Source organism: Schistocerca americana, chromosome 11 (genome assembly GCF_021461395.2).
Source record: "Schistocerca americana isolate TAMUIC-IGC-003095 chromosome 11, iqSchAmer2.1, whole genome shotgun sequence".
NCBI lineage: Eukaryota > Metazoa > Arthropoda > Insecta > Orthoptera > Acrididae > Schistocerca > Schistocerca americana.
The window spans coordinates 203311104-203332628 of record NC_060129.1 but is presented as its reverse complement, the minus strand read 5'-3'; the positions used below and the strand labels follow the sequence as shown (position 1 = coordinate 203332628).

The 21525-nt window shown below is 43.3% G+C and overlaps 1 protein-coding gene across 1 annotated transcript in view; it reads right to left on the bottom strand.

Moving 5' to 3' along the window:
* Window positions 1-21525, bottom strand: part of LOC124553771 (zinc finger MYND domain-containing protein 11) — a 231224-nt gene that overhangs the window by 76104 nt on the left and 133595 nt on the right. Inside the window, exon 6 of the mRNA XM_047127709.1 lies at window positions 15799-15891. Within this exon, the coding sequence (XP_046983665.1) occupies window positions 15799-15891 (93 nt within the window). The remainder of the gene's footprint in view (window positions 1-15798; window positions 15892-21525) is intronic.

The window sequence follows — 21525 nt, the reverse complement described above, 5'->3', positions numbered from 1 at the left end:
ACGTTTTAGAGCAAACACTGCTGTCTGTGGTGACCACTGCAAATTGCCTCGACTTCAGTGTAATTATTGCCTTTCGATTAAAGCGTCATTTCTGTTCGTGTCATTGCATATTTCTTTGAGCTACCTTCTGCACTGTAGCAGTTCTTTCTATTTACGATTGAAGTTTCACTGGCTATGTTACATGGCAGTGACATACAAGTGTGAATCACGAGGTTTTCCCCCCGGTTGCTGGCGGTAATTCCTTAGGTTATTTGGAACAAAAAAATGTAAACACAGTAACGTGATCAGATCCATAATTAAGGAGCTACAACCGAGTTCCAAAACGGTGCCACGGTGTATGAACCGCTACACTTGTGTTCACAGGACACACGACCAGTCTTAGACAGACAAATGCAGCGAATGTTACGTTAGGATAACAACCGAGCTGCCGATATTGCAATCACTGTTTATTGTCATTGTCTCCTGTGTACAGTGCACTTCGCAATGCAATACAAGTTTTCAGTGCAGGAGTACGGAGAGATGGTGTACATTTTGGGCTTTTGTGACGGTAAAGCAAAAGCTGTTCTCGAATATTACCGTCTGTATTCTAATCGTAGGATTCAGAGTGCCAGAACATTTAGTGGAACATATCGAACGTTCCTAGAAACTGGTACTCTTCCCAGTATTTGTATTCTCTCCGAAAGACATCGTGACGTCCGGGAAGAGGAAAACGTTCTTAATTCAGTAGAGCGCAGTCCACATTCGAGTAAAAGATGCGTAGCTACCCGATCGAACGTTTCACAATCTAAGGTGTGTAGGATTCTTCGTGAGGATGGACTGTATCCTTTTCATTTGTGAAAAGTTTACCATTTAGAGCCACACGATTGTGCCAACTGTATGCGCTTTTGTAACTGGTTCAATGGAAATCGGCAGCTTCATAATGTTCAGTGATGAGGCAATCTTTACAAGAGATGGCATCAACAACACGCATAACAGGCATGTCTGGGCAGACGAAAATCCCCGTGCCATGGTAGTATCTCAAGTTCGACGCAGATTCAGTGTCAGTGTCTGGTGTGGTGTTGTGTGTGACCATGTACTGGGGCCGTTTATTCTCCCGGGAAATTTAAATGGTCACACATACGGTAACTTTTTACGAGAAGACTTACCGCAGCTTCTCGAAGACGTCCCTTTGGATGCGAGACGCCACACGTACGTCCGACATGACGGGGAACCTGCACACTTCCACTGTCGTAACAGCTTATCGTAATCGGCAATTCCCCCATCGATAAATTCTGCCGAAATTTTTACAAAGGTACAGACGGTGTTTAGAAAGGATAGATTGCATGCAACCGGTGGTGGAGTGTTCATCGCTGTTAGTAGTAGTTTATCCCGTAGTGAAGTAGAAGTGGATAGTTCCTGTGAATTATTATGGGTGGAGGTTACACTAAACAACCGAACTAGGTTAATAATTGGCTCCTTTTACCGACCTCCCGACTCAGCAGCATTAGTGGCAGAACAACTGAGAGAAAATTTGGAATACATTTCACATAAATTTTCTCAGCATGTTATAGTCTTAGGTGGAGATTTCAATTTACTAGGTGGAGATTTCAATTTACCAGATATAGACTGGGACACTCAGATGGGTGGTAGGGGTGGTAGGGACAGAGCATCGAGTGACATTATACTGAGTGCACTATCCGAAAATTAACTCGAGCAATTAAACAGAGAACCGACTCGTGGAGATAACATATTGGACCTACTGATAACAAACAGACCCGAACTTTTCGAATCTGTATGTACAGAACAGGGAATCAGTGATCATAAGGCCGTTGCAGCATCCCTGAATATGGAAGTTAATAGGAATATAAAAAAAGGGAGGAAGGTTTATCTGTTTAGCAAGAGTAATAGAAGGCAGATTTCAGACTACCTAACAGATCAAAACGAAAATTTCTGTTCCGACACTGACAATGTTGAGTGTTTATGGAAAAAGTTCAAGGCAATCGTAAAATGCGTTTTAGACAGGTACGTGCCGAGTAAAACTGTGAGGGACGGGAAAAACCCACCGTGGTACAACAACAAAGTTAGGAAACTACTGCGAAAGCAAAGAGAGCTCCACTCCAAGTTTAAACGCAGCCAAAACCTCTCAGACAAACAGAAGCTAAACGATGTCAAAGTTAGCGTAAGGAGGGCTATGCGTGAAGCGTTCATTGAATTCGAAAGTAAAATTCTATGTACCGACTTGACAGAAAATCCTAGGAAGTTCTGGTCTTACGTTAAATCAGTAAGTGGCTCGAAACAGCATATCCAGACACTACGGGATGATGATGGCATTGAAACAGAGGATGACACGCGTAAAGCTGAAATACTAAACACCTTTTTCCAAAGCTGTTTCACAGAGGAAGACCGCACTGCAGTTCCTTCTCTAAATCCTCGCACAAACGAAAAAATGGCTGACATCGAAATAAGTGTCCAAGGAATAGAAAAGCAACTGGAATCACTCAATAGAGGAAAGTCCACTGGACCTGACGGGATACCAATTCGATTCTACACAGAGTACGCGAAAGAACTTGCCCCCCTTCTAACAGCCGTGTACCGCAAGTCTCTAGAGGAACGGAGGGTTCCAAATGATTGGAAAAGAGCACAGATAGTCCCAGTCTTCAAGAAGGGTCGTCGAGCAGATGCGCAAAACTATAGACCTATATCTCTTACGTCGATCTCTTGTAGAATTTTAGAACATGTTTTTTGCTCGCGTATCATGTCATTTCTGGAAACCCAGAATCTACTATGTAGGAATCAACATGGATTCCGGAAACAGCGATCGTGTGAGACCCAACTCGCCTTATTTGTTCATGAGACCCAGAAAATATTAGATACAGGCTCCCAGGTAGATGCTATTTTTCTTGACTTCCGGAAGGCGTTCGATACAGTTCCGCACTGTCGCCTGATAAACAAAGTAAGAGCCTACGGAATATCAGACCAGCTGTGTGGCTGGATTGAAGAGTTTTTAGCAAACAGAACACAGCATGTTGTTATCAATGGAGAGACGTCTACAGACGTTAAAGTAACCTCTGGCGTGCCACAGGGGAGTGTTATGGGACCATTGCTTTTCACAATATATATAAATGACTTAGTAGATAGTGTCGGAAGTTCCATGCGGCTTTTCGCGGATGATGCTGTAGTATACAGAGAAGTTGCTGCATTAGAAAATTGTAGCGAAATACAGGAAGATCTGCAGCGGATAGGCACTTGGTGCAGGGAGTGGCAACTGACCCTTAACATAGACAAACGTAATGTATTGCGAATACATAGAAAGAAGGATCCTTTATTGTATGATTATATGATAGCGGAACAAACACTGGTAGCAGTTACTTCTGTAAAATATCTGGGAGTATGCGTACGGAACGATTTGAAGTGGAATGATCATATAAAACTAATTGTTGGTAAGGCGGGTACCAGGTTGAGATTCATTGGGAGAGTGCTTAGAAAATGTAGTCCATCAACAAAGGAGGTGGCTTACAAAACACTCGTTCGACCTATACTCGAGTATTGCTCATCAGTGTGGGATCCGTACCAGGTCGGGTTGACGGAGGAGATAGAGAAGATCCAAAGAAGAGCGGCGCGTTTCGTCACTGGGTTATTTGGTAACCGTGATAGCGTTACGGAGACGTTTAATAAACTCGAGTGGCAGACTCTGCAAGAGAGGCGCTCTGCATCGCGGTGTAGCTTGCTCGCCAGGTTTCGAGAGGGTGCGTTTCTGGATGAGGTATCGAATATATTGCTTCCCCCTACTTATACTTCCCGAGGAGATCACGAATGCAAAATTAGAGAGATTAGAGCGCGCACGGAGGCTTTCAGACAGTCGTTCTTCCCGCGAACCATACGCGACTGGAACAGGAAAGGGAGGTAATGACAGTGGCACGTAAAGTGCCCTCCGCCACACACCGTTGGGTGGCTTGCGGAGTATCAATGTAGATGTAGATGTAGACGGACAGGTTGCAGGAGCCTTATCGACTGGCCTGCCAGACCTCCACATTTAACACCCCTAGATTACTTCATCTGGGGGTGGATGAAAGACGTCGTGTTCAAAGTTAAGATGGAAACACGAGAAGAATTGATAAGACACATTTTAGATGCCGCGACGTCAGTAAGGAACGAGCGTGTGAAATTACGAAATGCTACTTGCGTGGTTCACTCCCGTGCAAATATTTGCCTTAAAATGGAGGGAGGAAATTTTGAAAACTTGCTTTAAATCCACACTGAATGCAAGAGACTGCTACAAAATTGTTTACTTATTATGTGCATTTTTGATAGTGAAATCCTACAACAAAAGTCATTTTTCAGAGTTTTGCAATTACTGTAGCTCCTTAATTATGGATCTGACCCCATTATTTTATTTACAGTTTTTTGTATCAAATAACCTAACGAATACCCTCCAGAAACTGGGTGAAAACCTTCGGATTCACCCTGTACATTTGGGTAACATTCTGAGAGCCCTTTGTCTGCAACCGAGAACAACTGGACGATGTTGTATGGGATGCTTTACTCCTATTAGCCTGTACCACCACCTCCTAAAATTTTTACTACTACTCATGCAAAATTTTTAGCTGCAGGTCACACAAATAGTATCATTACCAGTTTTGTCTTCTCAGCATTGCACAATCTGTTCAAAAAGAAAGAAGGGGTATAGTAAAATATTAGAAACACTAAAATTTACAGTCAAATTACATTTGCATTACCCTCGTGTCTGTGCCTCAAAACCGTATCTTACAGACTGGAGCTTTTCACTTTCCCACTTAAACAACTTGTAATCTCAATGCCTGCACATCGATTTCACCAAGTAACGCAATGCAGTTCTCAAAACTGAAAATGAGAGTTCGAAGAATTGCATATTTGTCATCAGTTGCACAATTTATTCTTCATTTTCTACCAGTTTTGGTTGTGACAACCATCCTCAAAGGAAAACTATATCCTTAAAAACAAACTGAATATACACACAAGATAAAACAAGTACATTGTCACGTTGATCAAGGTATATTATAGTTCAATTCATTTATCTTGGCGGCTCGCGCATGCCCGCCCAGACGCGGGAGATTGCAGCGTTGCCAGTTGTACGCGCCAAGAGAAGCAGCGCCGTAGCAGTGTAGTTCTCAAACTTACGTTTAGGGGGGAGCGCGCAGTTTATGAAGTAAAGCCACCACGGCCGCATTAAACCTTTCGCTGCTACAGAGAAGTGCTCCCCGCATTCCACGCCGTGCACGATTTTGTAACCACTGCACTGCTCCCCTGTGCAGACACATAGTGTTCCGACTGCTTTGACACACTTATCATTCGATTTCACAAAAACTATTTGGCCCAAAAATTTGATTTTGACACATCTTCTTGACTGATACCTTCCCCCCACAAATGACTTAATTTTGTTTCGATTTTCAACGCAGTTATATTGCAGCATTAAATGTAGTAAACCATTGCACGAAATTTTGAAGAGTTTGCAGAGGTAAAGTTCATAGCGTATACTTTCCGTATGTTCGATTGTAGTTACCACAATGTTGAGAATGAAATGTGGACAAGATACCTAAATTTCATATAAAATTTACTGTATAACAACATCTCATTTAATTTAAGTACCAGATTGGTGTCGTATGTAATATTGAGAAATATTCCGTCTTTCGCGACTGTAATAAAAGTTTTATTTAAACCGGGCGCGTTTGACTTTATTTTAAAGCACTTCAATCAATCAAAAGGAAGTACACAAAATACGTTAAACAAAACTGTGGACTTACAAAAACATTAGGACTTGAATATACTGTGTATCAGTGCTCTGAGCTGTGTCAAATATAATTTTTGTGTGTGGCACACACAAAAAGCATTTATTTGCTAAAACACTGATCGACCGACACAAACGTTGAATATTGTGTTACCTCAGCACAAAACTACGAAAGGTGACTTGGCAATGGAGGAGACAAAATGCTGTCGGATGAAGATGCTTCAAAAGAGAAAAACACGTCTGGTCTAAATAAGACGCTTATTACAGTTGCAGAAGAGGAATATATTTCAATACCATTGGTAAAATTGCAACTGTGGAACAAAAACAAGAAAGAGAACATGAGTATTATTGTGTATGTGCCTTACCCTTCATTATTGTCAATCGCTGCGATAGTCTTCTGCATCGCTGTAGTCAGTGTCGCAGTCCGAATCATCAGGTCTTAGAGTTATGTTGATGGGTTCAAGCAGATTGTCAATTACAATTTCCCTGTCCATGTCCTCCTCCTGTAGCCTTTGTGCATGCCGAACACATTCAGCCCATGCTGAAGAAGTAATTCTGTCAAGTGCTTCGTGCAGAAGCCTTTCTGTATCGGCAATTTTAAATGTCACGTTTCGTTCTGCGACATACCCTTTCACTTGTGCCCAAATTAACTCTATCGAATTGTATTGGCAATGGTACGGTGGCAAACGCAAAACTGTGTGTCCATGTTCCTGTGCAATACAATCTATTTCATAAACTTTTGTGCGAGGCTTATGAAGCACTACAAGATTCAACATTTCAGCACGAGTTTGGTTGGCAGTATGTGGAATATTTTTACTTGCAAGCCATAACATGATATCGGCTTTTTTTGTACTTGTTGTGGGTGTCTTGTCAACAACAACAGAGTGATAACTCGCATTGTCCATTACAATCACCGAGTTTGCAGGCAAGTAAGGGAGAAACTGATTCCTAAACCACAATTTAAATGTCTCAGAGTTCATTTCGGAATGATAATCCCCTGAATTTCTCTTTTTTGCCCGGAACACTAATTTGCTTTCTGGAATGAATCCGGAAGCAGAACCAGCGTAAAGCACAATTATTCGTCCACCTTTACCAACTGGTACTTTAAACCCACCCGAACCATCACTCATTTTCCAACACGCTTTCCTTGTGTGATTTTGGTTCACCCATGTTTCGTCCAAGAAAAAAATGTTCTTATTCCCGGACTTTCTTACTTCAATAATACGTCTTAAAAACTGTGCCCTTGAAGCAGCGATATCACTACGTTCCATTAAAAACTTTCTTCTGTCATTTGTATGTACATATTTGAATCCAACGTTTTTAAGTATTCTATTCATTGAAGTCATGTTACCTTTAAAATTTATGGTTTCACGCATTTTCACAGTGATTTTTTTTACAGTAGGAAATTCGCCTGTGTTGTACATGTTGAGCACTTCTCGTCTTAGAACATCTTTGTCGAAATTATCTAAATTAGTTACAGTCCTCTCACGAGTGCGATATTTCCCTGGCGATCTGAAAAGTGGGCTTCCACAGGTCTCCGTAGATAACTTTCCTTCATTGGCAATCCGCTGAACGGTTCTCAAGCTAACGCCTGTCGCTTCTGCAGTGCGTTCCTGAGATCTGGCGACATCCGTGATAGGTCCACCGTTTTCTGCTTCGCGCTTGAAAAAAGCGTGAATCCGGTAAATTATGTCCCTCGCCTGTTTATGGAGAGTTTGTCGCTTACCACCATTATCAGCCATGACAACTTGCAACAAATGCGATAAAAATTCACCAAAGAATAACTACAATCACATTTAACACTCGCACTCGCCAAGACATTCCCAGCAGACCGTTCAGAAAACTACTGAACACTCATTGGCTGTCAGCGGATGCGTGACGTCAGGTGCGTAGAACGAGCCTTAAATGGACCGCAGTCGTTCATGGTTCCAACTATACAGAGTGTTCATTTTAATTGGAGACATTGAAATATCCGCAAATCTACACATCGGATCAAACAAATTTATAACTAATTTTTTTTTGTCTCAGAGGGGGACATCCAATGATACCAAATTCGACGAATTTGTAGTCAAATTTGTTATAATTGGATGTCCCCTTCCGGGAGGTACTAATTTTCATTAGGATTTCTTTTGGCTCTGTGTGTCGTTTTCAAGAGATTTCAATGTCCCCATAAAATGAACACCCTTTATAACATAAACAGTGTTTATAAATTGGGAAATATTCTATCTTTAGCAACTGTAACAAAACTTTCTTTATAGCAGAGTCATTTCGCTTTTTTCTAAAACGTTCTGATTAAAAAGAAGTTGGCGAAGTACACAAAACTGAATTTTGGACGTAATAAAACTAAAATATATTGCCAGTGAGGCACAGTGCGCAAACATTTTGTTTTTGTCACAACGGACAGCAAATACTTGCCAAAACATAGATCAGTCGACGAAACCATTGAATATGATGTTGCCAAAGCAGCGAAGCAAAGAATTCCGTCAGACAATCAAATAGCTCGGCAACGTACGAGCCGAAATTCTGCTCTAAATAATACTTTTAATACTGCCGCAAAAGAATATATCTCAATATGAATAGTAAAACAGCGACTGCGGAAGAGGCGATATACAAACAAAACGGATAACATGAATATTGTATGTGTGCCATTTCGTTGTTTTTAATTGCTGTGAAAAGAAATATTGGAGGAGAAAATTACAAAAACTGAAAACTTATTATGATTATAATGAAGCACAGGAAATTTCAAAACATTACATTCAAACGAATAAAATTCATTAAGTAAGACACTTCGCTATTGTTTTTAAATAAATAAAATATTTAGTATGCAACAAGCCTTGAACTCAGAATCTTCCGATTAGCAGCCCAACACTTTAACCATTACGCCAACGCAGCTACTCATTTCTGGCATCTCCTGGAGCACTCTAAACGTTTGCAAAATACCGACAAACGCTGTTGGGATGACTATGAATTACTCACGTTGTGTCGAAGTACAATAGGAAATAAACAATTACCGCTGTTCTTTATTGCGAAAAAGCGGTTCGTGAGACTGATACAAACACCTTTCCTTGCTATCGCCTGAATTAGGAGGCTTATTGTTTGTTTGGTTTAATTAATTAATAGAATATGAAGCAATTGGTGTAAAGAATGCTTTTTCCAAACTTTCTATAAAAGAAAGTCTGCTATCAAGACATTGCTTTTGTTCAATTACTTCATTTATGACTGAACATTTCTAAAATTGAAGACACTCGTCCGTGCTCTGCACTGCAGTCGAGATCTGGCAACGTCGTTCTCTGTTCATTGGCTGACTGTGATTTGTGACGTCAAATGCGCAGAACGAACCTAAACTCGACTGCCAAGATATATGACGCGCACCTTAGATGGACGTGAAATTCAACTTTCCCTATGACAAATTCAAAACCATCAGAGTCATAAAATGTTCAGAGAACCACATATAACAGGCCATACTTTAGATACAAGTGCAAAATTGACTTCCCTACGGTTGAACACAGTGATCATTAAGCTAGTAATGTGATGGTTGACCTCTGTTGATTCAAGTATATCCAGAAATTTATGCATATAAAAGAAATTTAGATGTAAGGGGCAATAAAATGAAAATGAGACAGATGGAAAAAAAATGAGAAATCTGCTTATTATTTGAAAAGTAATCACCAGAACTGTTAATACATTCCAGAATGAGATTTTCTCTCTGCAGCAGAGTGTGCGCTGATATGAAACTTCCTGGCAGATTAAAACTGTGTGCCAGACCGAGACTAACTCGGGACCTTTGCCTTTCACGGGCAAGTTCTCTACCAACTGAGCTACCCAAGCACGACTCACGCCCTATCCTCACAGCTTTACTTCTGCCAGTACCTCATCTCCTACCTTCCGAACTTTACAGAAGCTCTTCTGTGAACCTTGCAGAACTAGCAATCCTGAAAGAAAGGTTCGGAGGAGAGCTTCTGTAAAGTTCGGAAGGTAGGAGATGAGGTACTGGCAGAAGTAAAGCTGTGAGGACAGGGCGTGAGTCGTGCTTGGGTAGCTCAGTTGGTAGAGCACTTGCCCGCGAAAGGCAAAGGTCCCGAGTTCGAGTCTCGGTCCGGCACACAGTTTTAATCTGCCAGGAAGTTTGTTAATACATTTATCCCACTGTAAGACAAAATGGTAAGACAAAATGGCCAATGCCTTCACACAAAAATTTTTGTTTTTGCCTATGTAACCACAACCGTAACCCAGTGTGCACATCCTCATATGAAGCAGATCGAAAGCCACTCCAAAAATATAAAAACTGCACAGGGAAAGAATGGAACTGCACAGTGCAGGTGTAAGGGCTTCCCAGAGAAACTTCTGCAATGCTAAGGCAATGTACGGGCTTGCTGAAGTTTCATTGGGTGGCCCCTACACATCCACCAAAAAATCCCAATCTCTTCCTGTGTGATTGCGATACTTTTGGAGTCCTGAAGAAAGACATTTGTGGCCATTGATTTGCTTTGGATGAAGAGGTGCAAGTTTGGATACAATCTTGGGTCTGCAGACAACCGCAAAAATTTTTTTGGGCATTGCCCATCTTGTCCCAAAGTGGAAGAAATGTATTAACGGTTACAGCGATTCCCTATGAGGGTGGGGGTGAGGGGTATTTATTACTTTTTCCACCTGTCTCTCTTCTTCATTTGACTGCCCCTTATAACAATACCCCCTCCGCATCTGAATCACTAGTGTCATTGTAGAAGAATTCACATTTGATTCTAAATAGCTCCTCAGATTTTTCCTTAAGCCATCCTCACAAGGGACAAGGCAGCTAACCAACTTTGCTTCCATCAGGAACCATTGTGCACAGCGACCGCAGATTGCAAGAAAGGAGAGGCACGCAGTGGTCTGTCGCAATCCCATTAGTTTTTCCTATATTCGCAAATCTAGATTTCGAGTGTAAGTAGCCATCTTCACAGACTCGCAGCGGTTCGTGTCGTTATATGTTCTTACAGGTGTACAGGCAGAAGAACACCCTTTGCCCACACACCTGTAAGAACATACGGCGACACGAACTTCTGCGAGTCTGTGAAGATTGCTACGTATACCTGAAATCTAGATTTGCGACTAAAACAAAAATTAAAGGCAGCTAGCATTATGCAGGTTCGCACGGAACACACGACCAAAGAGACAGTGCAGTCGGCACACGGGACGTGCTGGCTAACGTGATTTGGGCTTTCAGAGCTCTCCGGCGGCCACTGTCGGCTTTACTCGGCTGGGCTCAGCTCAGCTCAGCTCACTTTACAAAAACTGGACACACATAACATAGGTGTGTTAACTCTGTTAGTGATTGTCGAATAAGAGCAGAAAAAATTGGGAAGAAGATTCTGGACAAGGCAACGGCTCGAACGGCAAATTGCTAATACGGGAACACTGCATAACGCCGTACGATTATCTGAGATATGTACTGGTATTAGTTATTCTTAACTCAATTGAATTTTCATCCCATTTTCAGTTTTAAAGTGAATATAGTTAAGGTATATGTTTAATGAGAGTTTGTGCACACATAACGTCCGTATTCTCAATGCTGCATTGACTACAGACACACTGTAATGACATATTTCATCATATACATTCCAAGATCAAGATTCATTCCAACGGAAGAGATTTTTCCCAAGTTGCTCACTATCATTAAAAAACATGTTCAAACAAATTTCGGGCTTGCAGCCAGTCGTCGTTCAATACTTCGCACGACATTTCAACTGGGCACCTGCCAGTCATCTTAGGTGAGCCATCGCAGACTGGTGAAAACGTCCTCCGTTCCGCAATATATAGCGTACTGTAACTATTCTGCGCATGCGTCGAAAACTTGATAGTTGAACCACACTGCCCGCTGGCAGCGCCCTCGCTGGTGGAATAGCGAAACTCGGTCGCCCTCTGCGTTGCTGTTTGCCACGGCCGTCGATGCACTCTGTCGTCTTCGATTTGCGCAAATCGTGGAGATGATGGGATTCCATGCACTGTCCAGCTGGTAGCCGCTGTCACGGTTTAACAGATTTTCCGCCAGTCGTATTTCTACGGATTCTTTAATAATGGAGTCCCAGAAGGACGTTGCTGTGGACAAAATCATTGTTTTCTCATACTCCATCGAATGTCCAGTAGAAATACAATGTTCAGCAATAGCGGACTTGCTTGGCTGCAAAAGGCGGGTGTAACGTTGATGTTCAGTGCAGCGTTCTTTCACGGTGCGTGTGGTTTGACCTATGTAAGCCGTACCACATTGGCACGGTATCTTGTAAATTCCGGCCTTTCGTAGTAACAGATTGTCCTTAACTGATCCCAAAAGGTCTGCAATCTTCGATGGTGGGCGGAAAACCACTTTTACCTGAAATTTTCGGAGGATTCTTCCTATTTTAAACGAAGCGTTGCCACCGAAAGGAAGAAAAGCTAAAGATTGTTCCGGCATGTTCTCCTCTTTAGTCACTTCCTGCTTCAGTTTTAACTGTTAGTGCCCTGTTAATCTGCCGGATGGAATACCCATTTTCGCTGAGTACTGTCTTTAGATGGGCAAGTTCTTGAGGTAAGCTATCAGGATCTGAGACAGTATGAGCTCTATGAACAAGTGTTTTAAGCAAACTCATGGTTTGCGACGGGTGATGGCAACTCGATGCTTGCAGGTACAAATCAGTATGAGTGGGTTTCCGGTAAACTGAATGCCCTAGAGAACAGTCATTCTTCCTTCGAACCAGGACATCCAAGAAAGGCAAACAACCATCTTTCTCTATTTCCATGGTAAACAGGATGTTGCTATGAATGGAGTTGAGGTGATGTAGAAACTCCATTAATTTATCTTCTCCATGAGGCCACACTATGAAAGTGTCATCCACATACCGCCAAAAAACTGTTGGCTTCAGGGCAGCTGATTCAAGCTCTCTCTCTACAAAATCCTCCATAAAAAGTTTGGCCACCAAAGGAGACAGGGGGCTACCCATGGCGACACCGTCAGTCTGTTCAAAATATTCAAGGAGAGGATTTGCTATACAAGACGAAGGTTAGATGCTATTTCAGCAGAACTTTACTAGTTACATCTGAAGGTTGCAAGGTATCTTTCTCCTGTATCATGGGACTGGGTTGATGGAGTGACTTCGGCCAAGTTCGAGTGGATCCACAATGAAGCTAATTGTCGGAAGATATCAAAATTTGATCGACCGTTGCCACAGAAGCAGTCGCCAGAAGGGATAATGGTACGACGTTCCGTTGTTAATCTCACGGGGAAGAATTTGGACGACGCTATGCTGTCTGTATTAAGCAAGGGACTCAATTTTGCACCTACACCTAGAGCACCACCATTTATAAGTATTTTGAGTAGTGTTGAAGCAGCTGTATGACGTCTTCCTTTGGATGCTGCAGACAAAATAAGAAGGGAAACTTGCCGTGCTCTGTTGAAGGCTCCTACTCAACACAGTTATTTAACCTCTGCAGAGAGGGCTGCATTACGAAATCTGAGAGAGGACCCTGACGTAGTGGTATTGAAAGCTGACAAAGGTAATGCAACTGTTTTGTTACCACGTGGTGTGTATAAAGATAAGATGTATGGTGTGGTAAGTGATTACCTATAGGAGGATTGATTACGATCCTACAGGACGTGTGCAACGAAAAACTTCAGCACTATTAAATTCCTCCTCCTTACCGCAAGAGACCATCAAGAGGTTAAGACCACATGGTTGTGTACCTCCAAGACTGTATGGCCTTCCAAAGATTCATAAAGAGGGTCTTCCTCTGCGTCCAATAGTGAGCAACATTGGAGCTCCTACATATGATTTAGCTAAACATCTCGCTTCCTTACCGAGACCTTTCGTAGGCAAGTGCTCACATCACATACGAAACTTAGCTGATTTTATCAATAGACTGGGGGCTCTCCGTCTTAGCAGTGTAGACCTTCTAGTAAGCTTTGATGTGGTCTCACTTTTTACAAAAGTTCCTCTTGCAGATTCTTTGACACTGATTGGTGACATGTTTCCTGTTGATATCACTGCTTTGTTCAGGCACGCACATTCCATAACTTATTTCATGTTTAAAATATTTTGAACAGACTGACGGTGTCGCCATGGGTAGTCCCGTCTCCTTTGGTGGCCAACCTTTTTATGGAGGATTTTGAAGAGAGAGCACTTGAATCAGCTGCCCTGAAGCCAACAGTTTTTTGGCGGTATGTGGATGACACTTTCATTGAATGACGACTGGCTGCAAGTCCGAAATTTGTTTGAACAGTCAATTCGCCAGGAAAGTTTTAAAATTCACATTAAAAAACATATTTACCGGCAAGACACAAACACCAGCCAGTCCATAAATCCAGAGACAGTTACACACATTTTAAAAAAACTTCATGATAGTCAAAACTTCCAGTACATTAACTCGTGTTTACTTCCAGGGATAGACTGGCAATCGCGTTAAAATTTCTGGCTACTAGGGACACATTCCAGTTTGTTGGCCTTTGCCACAATAATTATAATAAATATGTTTGACTTTTGAGGTAATACTTGTATTGAATGACTAAGACAGACCCAGAATCTTTTAGAGAATGGAATGTTGTGGGGAGGGGGAATGGAGCTGAGGGTGGAAAGGAAGGAGGTGGATGCGAACCTACTATCTTTACACAATGAGATTTTCACTCTGCAGCGGTGTGTGCACTGATATGAAACTTCCTGGCAGATTAAAACTGTGTGCCCGACCGAGACTCGAACTCGGGACCTTTGCCTTTCGCGGGCAAGTGCTCGCAAAAGGCAAACGTACCGAGTTCGAGGCTCAGTCGGGCACACAGTTTTAATCTGCCAGGAAGTTTCCTACTACCTTTACCTTCACAGCTTCAGAAGTCACAACGCTATGAACTGTGCTACAGTTTGTACACTGCAACCAGGTGACAGTAAAAGGCAAGAACTGTGCAAACACTATGTCCAAATGTCATCATTTGATATTTGATATTTAATATGTAAATTGTACCAAAAATGCACAATTTTGTTATATCATCGTTGTGCTGTAGCACTTGAGTGGTATACTTCTGTAGCACACAAATTATAACACTAAAAATATCGACTATATGAAGCCTTTACCTGCCAATATGTAGTCCTGTCCTTTTATTCCAACAAATTTTAGCTAAAATGACATGTTTTCGAGAGATATGCAATCTGTTGATGCTTTGAAACAGATTATATTCGTACCGAGTACTCTACGAGAAAGGAAACCCACCAAATACGATGTTTTAACACCGTACAACACGGCAGCTACCAAGTTCTACTTCTAATGTAAAACGATGTCTCATCTCCCTAGCAAAGTTCCTGCGTGAGACACTAAAATCCGACATGCTCAAATCTTTATTTCACACTCCACAGTGTACTCGTATACGGAATTTCACACTATCACACGGCCAGCTCCTCGTCCAGTTCGTTTTCACGTCGAGCGAGAGGACGGCTTTAGGTAAGGTGGTCCAAGACGGGCTCCACTCTGCCTCTCGAGGCCACGCGAGGATCTGCTAGAAGAAAGATGCGGCAGCACCGTCAGGATTCCTTCACCGGCAATAAAGACTGGACGGACCGACGACGTGCCGATCTCGTGTTCCGCGATCACAGACTGCTCGTCTTACTGCAGCAGTAGGTAAGAGTCAGCAGGTCGGGTCAAGCACAACACCTAATCCCCAGGTAGTGTTCACATTTTGTTTTTACAAAAAGACATTTCATATACCTGTATTAAGTTTTAATTTATTTTCAAGTGATTTGTAATAAATAATTATAAATATTTTTATTAAAAATTACAGTTAATTATTTGTTAATTAACATTCTACCAGTGTAACAGATACAGAAGGTAAGAAAAATTTGAAAAACCAGCTACTGTGAGATTTTTAATGACAAACCTCTCGATTAACCACCACAGACCCTCATATTCTCTCACTCTGAGCACTTCCTGATCGTGGAGTAAGCCACCCCTATTCATGTCGGTTAAGTGTCAAATATAATTTCAGTTGGTGTACCATATTCTGAATTGACACTATTTCCTGTGGTGCCCACAAGCGTTAAGTTAGATATTCACGACACACTCACCCGCTCACGTAATCGGCTGCAGGTGAAGCTCAGGAGGTGGTTAAGCTGGCTCCGCTTCATGCGATTCTTGTCGTCTCGCTCCACCCCCATGTCCTGTTCACATTACAAAACAATGCCTTGAGAACAAAACATTAACAAACTGAAAGAGAGACAGGGCTGTCAGGCAACATATAATTTTCCATATAATAAGACAGCAATTGCAGAATCCGAGAAAAGCTCTTAACGATGTTAATAAAAAAACAGTGATTGAAAAGTTGTTTACAATTCCTACAGGAATCTGACTACAGCTGTAAGAGTCAACAAACATAAACGGGAAGCACAGGTTGAGAAGAGAGTGAGAGAGGGTTGTAGCCAATCTCTGATGTTCCTGACTCTGCAAGCAGTAATTTGGAATGGTAATTTAAGTGAAACAGGAGTCATGGAATAAAGTCAGATGAAATCAGGTGAAGTTGAGGGAATGAGATTGGGAAACGGGACACTTACAGTAGTAGATGACTTTCGCTGTATCAGCAGCAAAATAAGTGACAGTCGTCAAAGTACACAAAATAAAAAACGCATGTTGGCAACAGCACGAAAAGCATTTGTGGGGAGGGGGGGGGCAGATTTCTTAACTTAAATGTTAGGACATCTCTTTTGGAGATCTTTGCTATGAGTGTAGCCTCGTATGGAAGCAAATCGCGGACCATTACTCAGGCATTATGAACTTCCTCCTAACCAAAAAGTCTGCTGTGCTGTCTTCCACTGAAACTCGGGCAGCGAGATACTTGTTTTGTAAATAAAATTGCCTTTTCCTGCTGCTAGTTATTTTATTTATCCCACACGCGTTTCGCCTTCTCCTGTCCTAAGGCATCATCAGTGGTATCTATAACAATACAGTTTTGTTAGCTATAGATTATCAAACACTTCACTTCGCAATTCGTTTGTCAGTCGATACAACTATTTTGTCGTACATTTCTTTCCACAGCATAAATATTGCGACTCCACTACGTGTTTTATCTTCTTTGGTATGTTTACCTATTTGTTGCCAACCTAATGAAGTATATGTTCGTTACTACTATTTGTTTTATATAAAAACAAAGATGAGGTGACTTACCGAACAAAAGCGCTGGCAGGTCGATAGACACACAAACAAACACAAACACACACACAAAATTCAAGCTTTCGCAACAAACTGTTGCCTCATCAGGAAAGAGGGAAGGAGAGGGGAAGACGAAAGGAAGTGGGTTTTAAGGGAGAGGGTAAGGAGTCATTCCAATCCCGGGAGCGGAAAGACTTACCTTAGGGGGAAAAAAGGACAGGTATACACTCGCACACACGCACATATCCATCCACACATACAGACACAAGCAGACATATTTAAAGACAAAGAGTTTGGGCAGAGATGTCAGTCGAGGCAGAAGTGTAGAGGCAAAGAAGTTGTTGAAAGACAGGTGAGGTATGAGTGGCGGCAACTTGAAATTAGCGGAGATTGAGGCCTGGCGGATGACGAGAAGAGAGGATATACTGAAGGGCAAGTTCCCATCTCCGGAGTTCGGATAGGTTGGTGTTGGTAGGAAGTATCCAGATAACCCGGACGGTGTAACACTGTGCCAAGATGTGCTGGCTGTGCACCAAGGCATGTTTAGCCACAGGGTGATCCTCATTACCAACAAACACTGTCTGCCTATGTCCATTCATGCGAATGGACAGTTTGTTGCTGGTCATTCCCACATAGAATGCGTCACAGTGTAGGCAGGTCAGTTGGTAAATCACGTGGGTGCTTTCACACGTGGCTCTGCCTCTGATCGTGTACACCTTCCGGGTTACAGGACTGGAGTAGGTGGTGGTGGGAGGGTGCATGGGACAGGTTTTGCATCGGGGGCGGTTACAAGGTTCTGTTTTTGCCAGTAGTTTCACTTTGTATTCACCTTCTCCTTTTTACCGTAATCTGCTATACTATTTTATCCCGCCTATATATATACTCAACAATATGTAACCCACTTCCAAACCATAACCAAAAAATTTTTTTGCCGCTTTCAGCACTACCGCCGCTATAATATCCACCGTTTCTAGTTCACAAACAGCTCCTTTCACCTTTTGAACAACCATTTCGGCCAGTTCTAATAACTTTCGCTTTATTTCCATTTCCGTTTTTCCCACATCACCGATCATTTTTAGCCGCTGCCCACAGGTTTTAACGCCATTATTTCTTCGTCAGACAATTGTTAGCCTCATTTTCGTAATCTGCCACCACAATACCACTCCTTTTAATATACTACACGCAGTTTTTTCGAAATTTTCCCGAATTTCTCCGTCCTTTAACGTGTTTTGGCGGCAACACAACCACCTAACCTTTATGCACATCGTTGTCTACCAACCCAAGTCCAACATAGCCCAGCTGTAACCAACACCTTTTCGCCTTTTTTCATTCCAGATCTCCAGTTTCTTTCCGGTTCACCTTTATCTCTCCCCATATATTTTTATTTTCATTTTCATTTCACCTCATGTTACACTTTCCACCTTCTAATACCATGTCACCCTCACAACACCCCCACAATGACCCCATTAAGTTTTATTTACATTCCCTCCGCAAACATGCCTTCGCCCTAGCCAGATTACGCTCGCATATTTTATTTTCTCAGGCTTGTCTGACATTTGGCATTACCCCCAAAGGCCTCACACTCAAAGTTCCCATCTCTGGCTGCAACCCTTCCTTCCATCAGTCCCTATACCAGTTCCAAACTGAACAATCCATTGCCCTCACCCACCTAATCCTTTACCTACACATCAACTCAGCCAATGAACACACCCGTCAACTCCTATCCTTAATAAAAGTCCTTAATCTTTCCTCCCCCACATCCACACCGGCTGTTCAGAGCATCCTCCTACAGGCCAACCGTAAATTAGAACAGCATGCCACCCTCCACCTCAAAAAACTATCCAATCTCCTGGTTTCCCACCTCCGGAAAGGCAACTCACTCACCCTTCACAACCTTTCCGGCAAACCTCAACCTCCTCTCATTGCACACAAACCCAGTCTCTCCCATCTACTCAATCTCCCACTTCCAGCTCCACTCCCTCCAAAACCTCAAAATTCCGATCAACACAATCTGGAACCACAACACCCTAATTCAGTAGTTAACCTTTCCTCCAAACCTCTCTCCCAATCCGAAACCTCTGTCCTATCCAAAGGCCTCACCTTCAGCCCCACTCCCAGATTCAACCAAACAGCCCTCGTCAAAGATTTACTGTCCTACACCCGTACTCTCTGCTGGAAGTATCACTTTGCCACGAAGAAAAATGATCCTAATCCTACTCCTAATGATCCGACTCCTCAAGACACCATCCAAATTGAACCCTGCCTGGAACAGTTCCGTCCTCCGTCACAGCGGGACCCACCTCCTCTTCCTCAAAATCACCCTCTCCAAACCTTCCAGGAATTTCTGACTTCCAGCCTTGCATCTCAATCCTTCTTAAAAAACCTTAATCCTACACCCAACATCACCACTGCTGAAGCCCAGGCTATCCGTGATCTGAAGGCTGACCGATCCATCGTCATTCTTCCGGCGGACAAGGGTTCCACGACCGTGGTACTTGATCGTCGGGAGTATGTGGCTGAGGGACTGCGTCAGCTTTCAGACAACACCACATACAAAGTTTGCCAAGGTAACCCCATTCCCGATGTCCAGGCGGAGCTTCAAGGAATCCTCAGAACCTTAGGCCCCCTGCAAAACCTTTCACCTGACTCCATCAACCTCCTGACCCCACCGACACCCCGCACCCCTACCTTCTACCTTCTTCCTAAAATCCACAAACCCAATCATCCCGGCCGCCCCATTGTAGCTGGTTACCAAGCCCCCACAGAACGCATCTCTGCCTACGTAGATCAACACCTTCAACCCATTACATGCAGTCTCCCATCCTTCATCAAGGACACCAACCACTTCCTTGAACGCCTGGAATCCTTACCCAATCTGTTACCCCCGGAAACCATCCTTGTAACCATTGATGCCACGTCCTTATACACAAATATTCCGCACGTCCAGGGCCTCGCTGCGATGGAGCATTTCCTTTCACGCCAATCACCTGACACCCTACCTAAAACCTCTTTCCTCATCACCTTAGCCAGCTTCATCCTGACCCACAACTTCTTCATTTTTGAGGGCTAGACATACCAACAATTAAAGGGAACAGCCATGGGCACCAGGATGGCCCCCTCGTACGCCAACCTATTCATGGGTCGCTTAGAGGAAGCCTTCTTGGTTACCCAAGTCTGCCAACCCAAAGTTTGGTACAGATTTATTGATGACATCTTCATGATCTGGACTCACAGTGAAGAAGAACTCCAGAACTTCCTCTCCAACCTCAACTCCTTTGGTTCCATCAGTTTCACCTGGTCCTACTCCAAATCCCATGCCATTTTCCTTGACGTTGACCTCCACCTGTCCAATGGCCAACTTCACACGTCCGTCCACATCAAACCCACCAACAAGCAACAGTACCTCCATTATGACAGCTGCCACCCATTCCACATCAAACGGTCCCTTCCCTACAGCCTAGGTCTTCGTGGCAAACGAATCTGCTCCAGTCCGGAATCCCTGAATCATTACACCAACAACCTGAAAACAGCTTTCGCATCCCGCAACTACCCTCCCGACCTGGTACAGAAGCAAATAACCAGAGCCACTTCCTCGTCCCCTCAAACCCAGAATCCCCCACAGAAGAACCACAAAAGTGCCCCACTTGTGACAGGATACTTTCCGGGACTGGACCAGACTCTGAATGTGGCTCTCCAGCAGGGATACGACTTCCTCAAATCCTGCCCTGAAATGAGATCCATCCTTCATGAAATCCTCCCCACTCCGCCAAGAGTGTCTTTCCGCCGTCCACCTAACCTTCGTAACCTGTTAGTTCATCCCTATGAAATCCCCAAACCACCTTCCCTACCCTCTGGCTCCTATCCTTGTAACCGCCCCCGATGCAAAACCTGTCCCATGCACCCTCCCACCACCACCTACTCCAGTCCTGTAACCCGGAAGGTGTACACGATCAGAGGCAGAGCCACGTGTGAAAGCACCCACGTGATTTACCAACTGACCTGCCTACACTGTGATGCATTCTATGTGGGAATGACCAGCAACAAACTGTCCATTCGCATGAATGGACACAGGCAGACAGTGTTTGTTGGTAATGAGGATCACCCTGTGGCTAAACATGCCTTGGTGCACAGCCAGCACATCTTGGCACAGTGTTACACCGTCCGGGTTATCTGGATACTTCCCACCAACACCAACCTATCCGAACTCCGGAGATGGGAACTTGCCCTTCAGTATATCCTCTCTTCTCGTCATCCGCCAGGCCTCAATCTCCGCTAATTTCAAGTTGCCGCCACTCATACCTCACCTGTCTTTCAACAACTTCTTTGCCTCTACACTTCTGCCTCGACTGACATCTCTGCCCAAACTCTTTGTCTTTAAATATGTCTGCTTGTGTCTGTATGTGTGGATGGATATGTGCGTGTGTGCGAGTGTATACCTGTCCTTTTTTCCCCCTAAGGTAAGTCTTTCCGCTCCCGGGATTGGAATGACTCCTTACCCTCTCCCTTAAAACCCACTTCCTTTCGTCTTCCCCTCTCCTTCCCTCTTTCCTGATGATGCAACAGTTTGTTGCGAAAGCTTGAATTTTGTGTGTGTGTTTGTGTTTGTTTGTGTGTCTATCGACCTGCCAGCGCTTTTGTTCGGTAAGTCA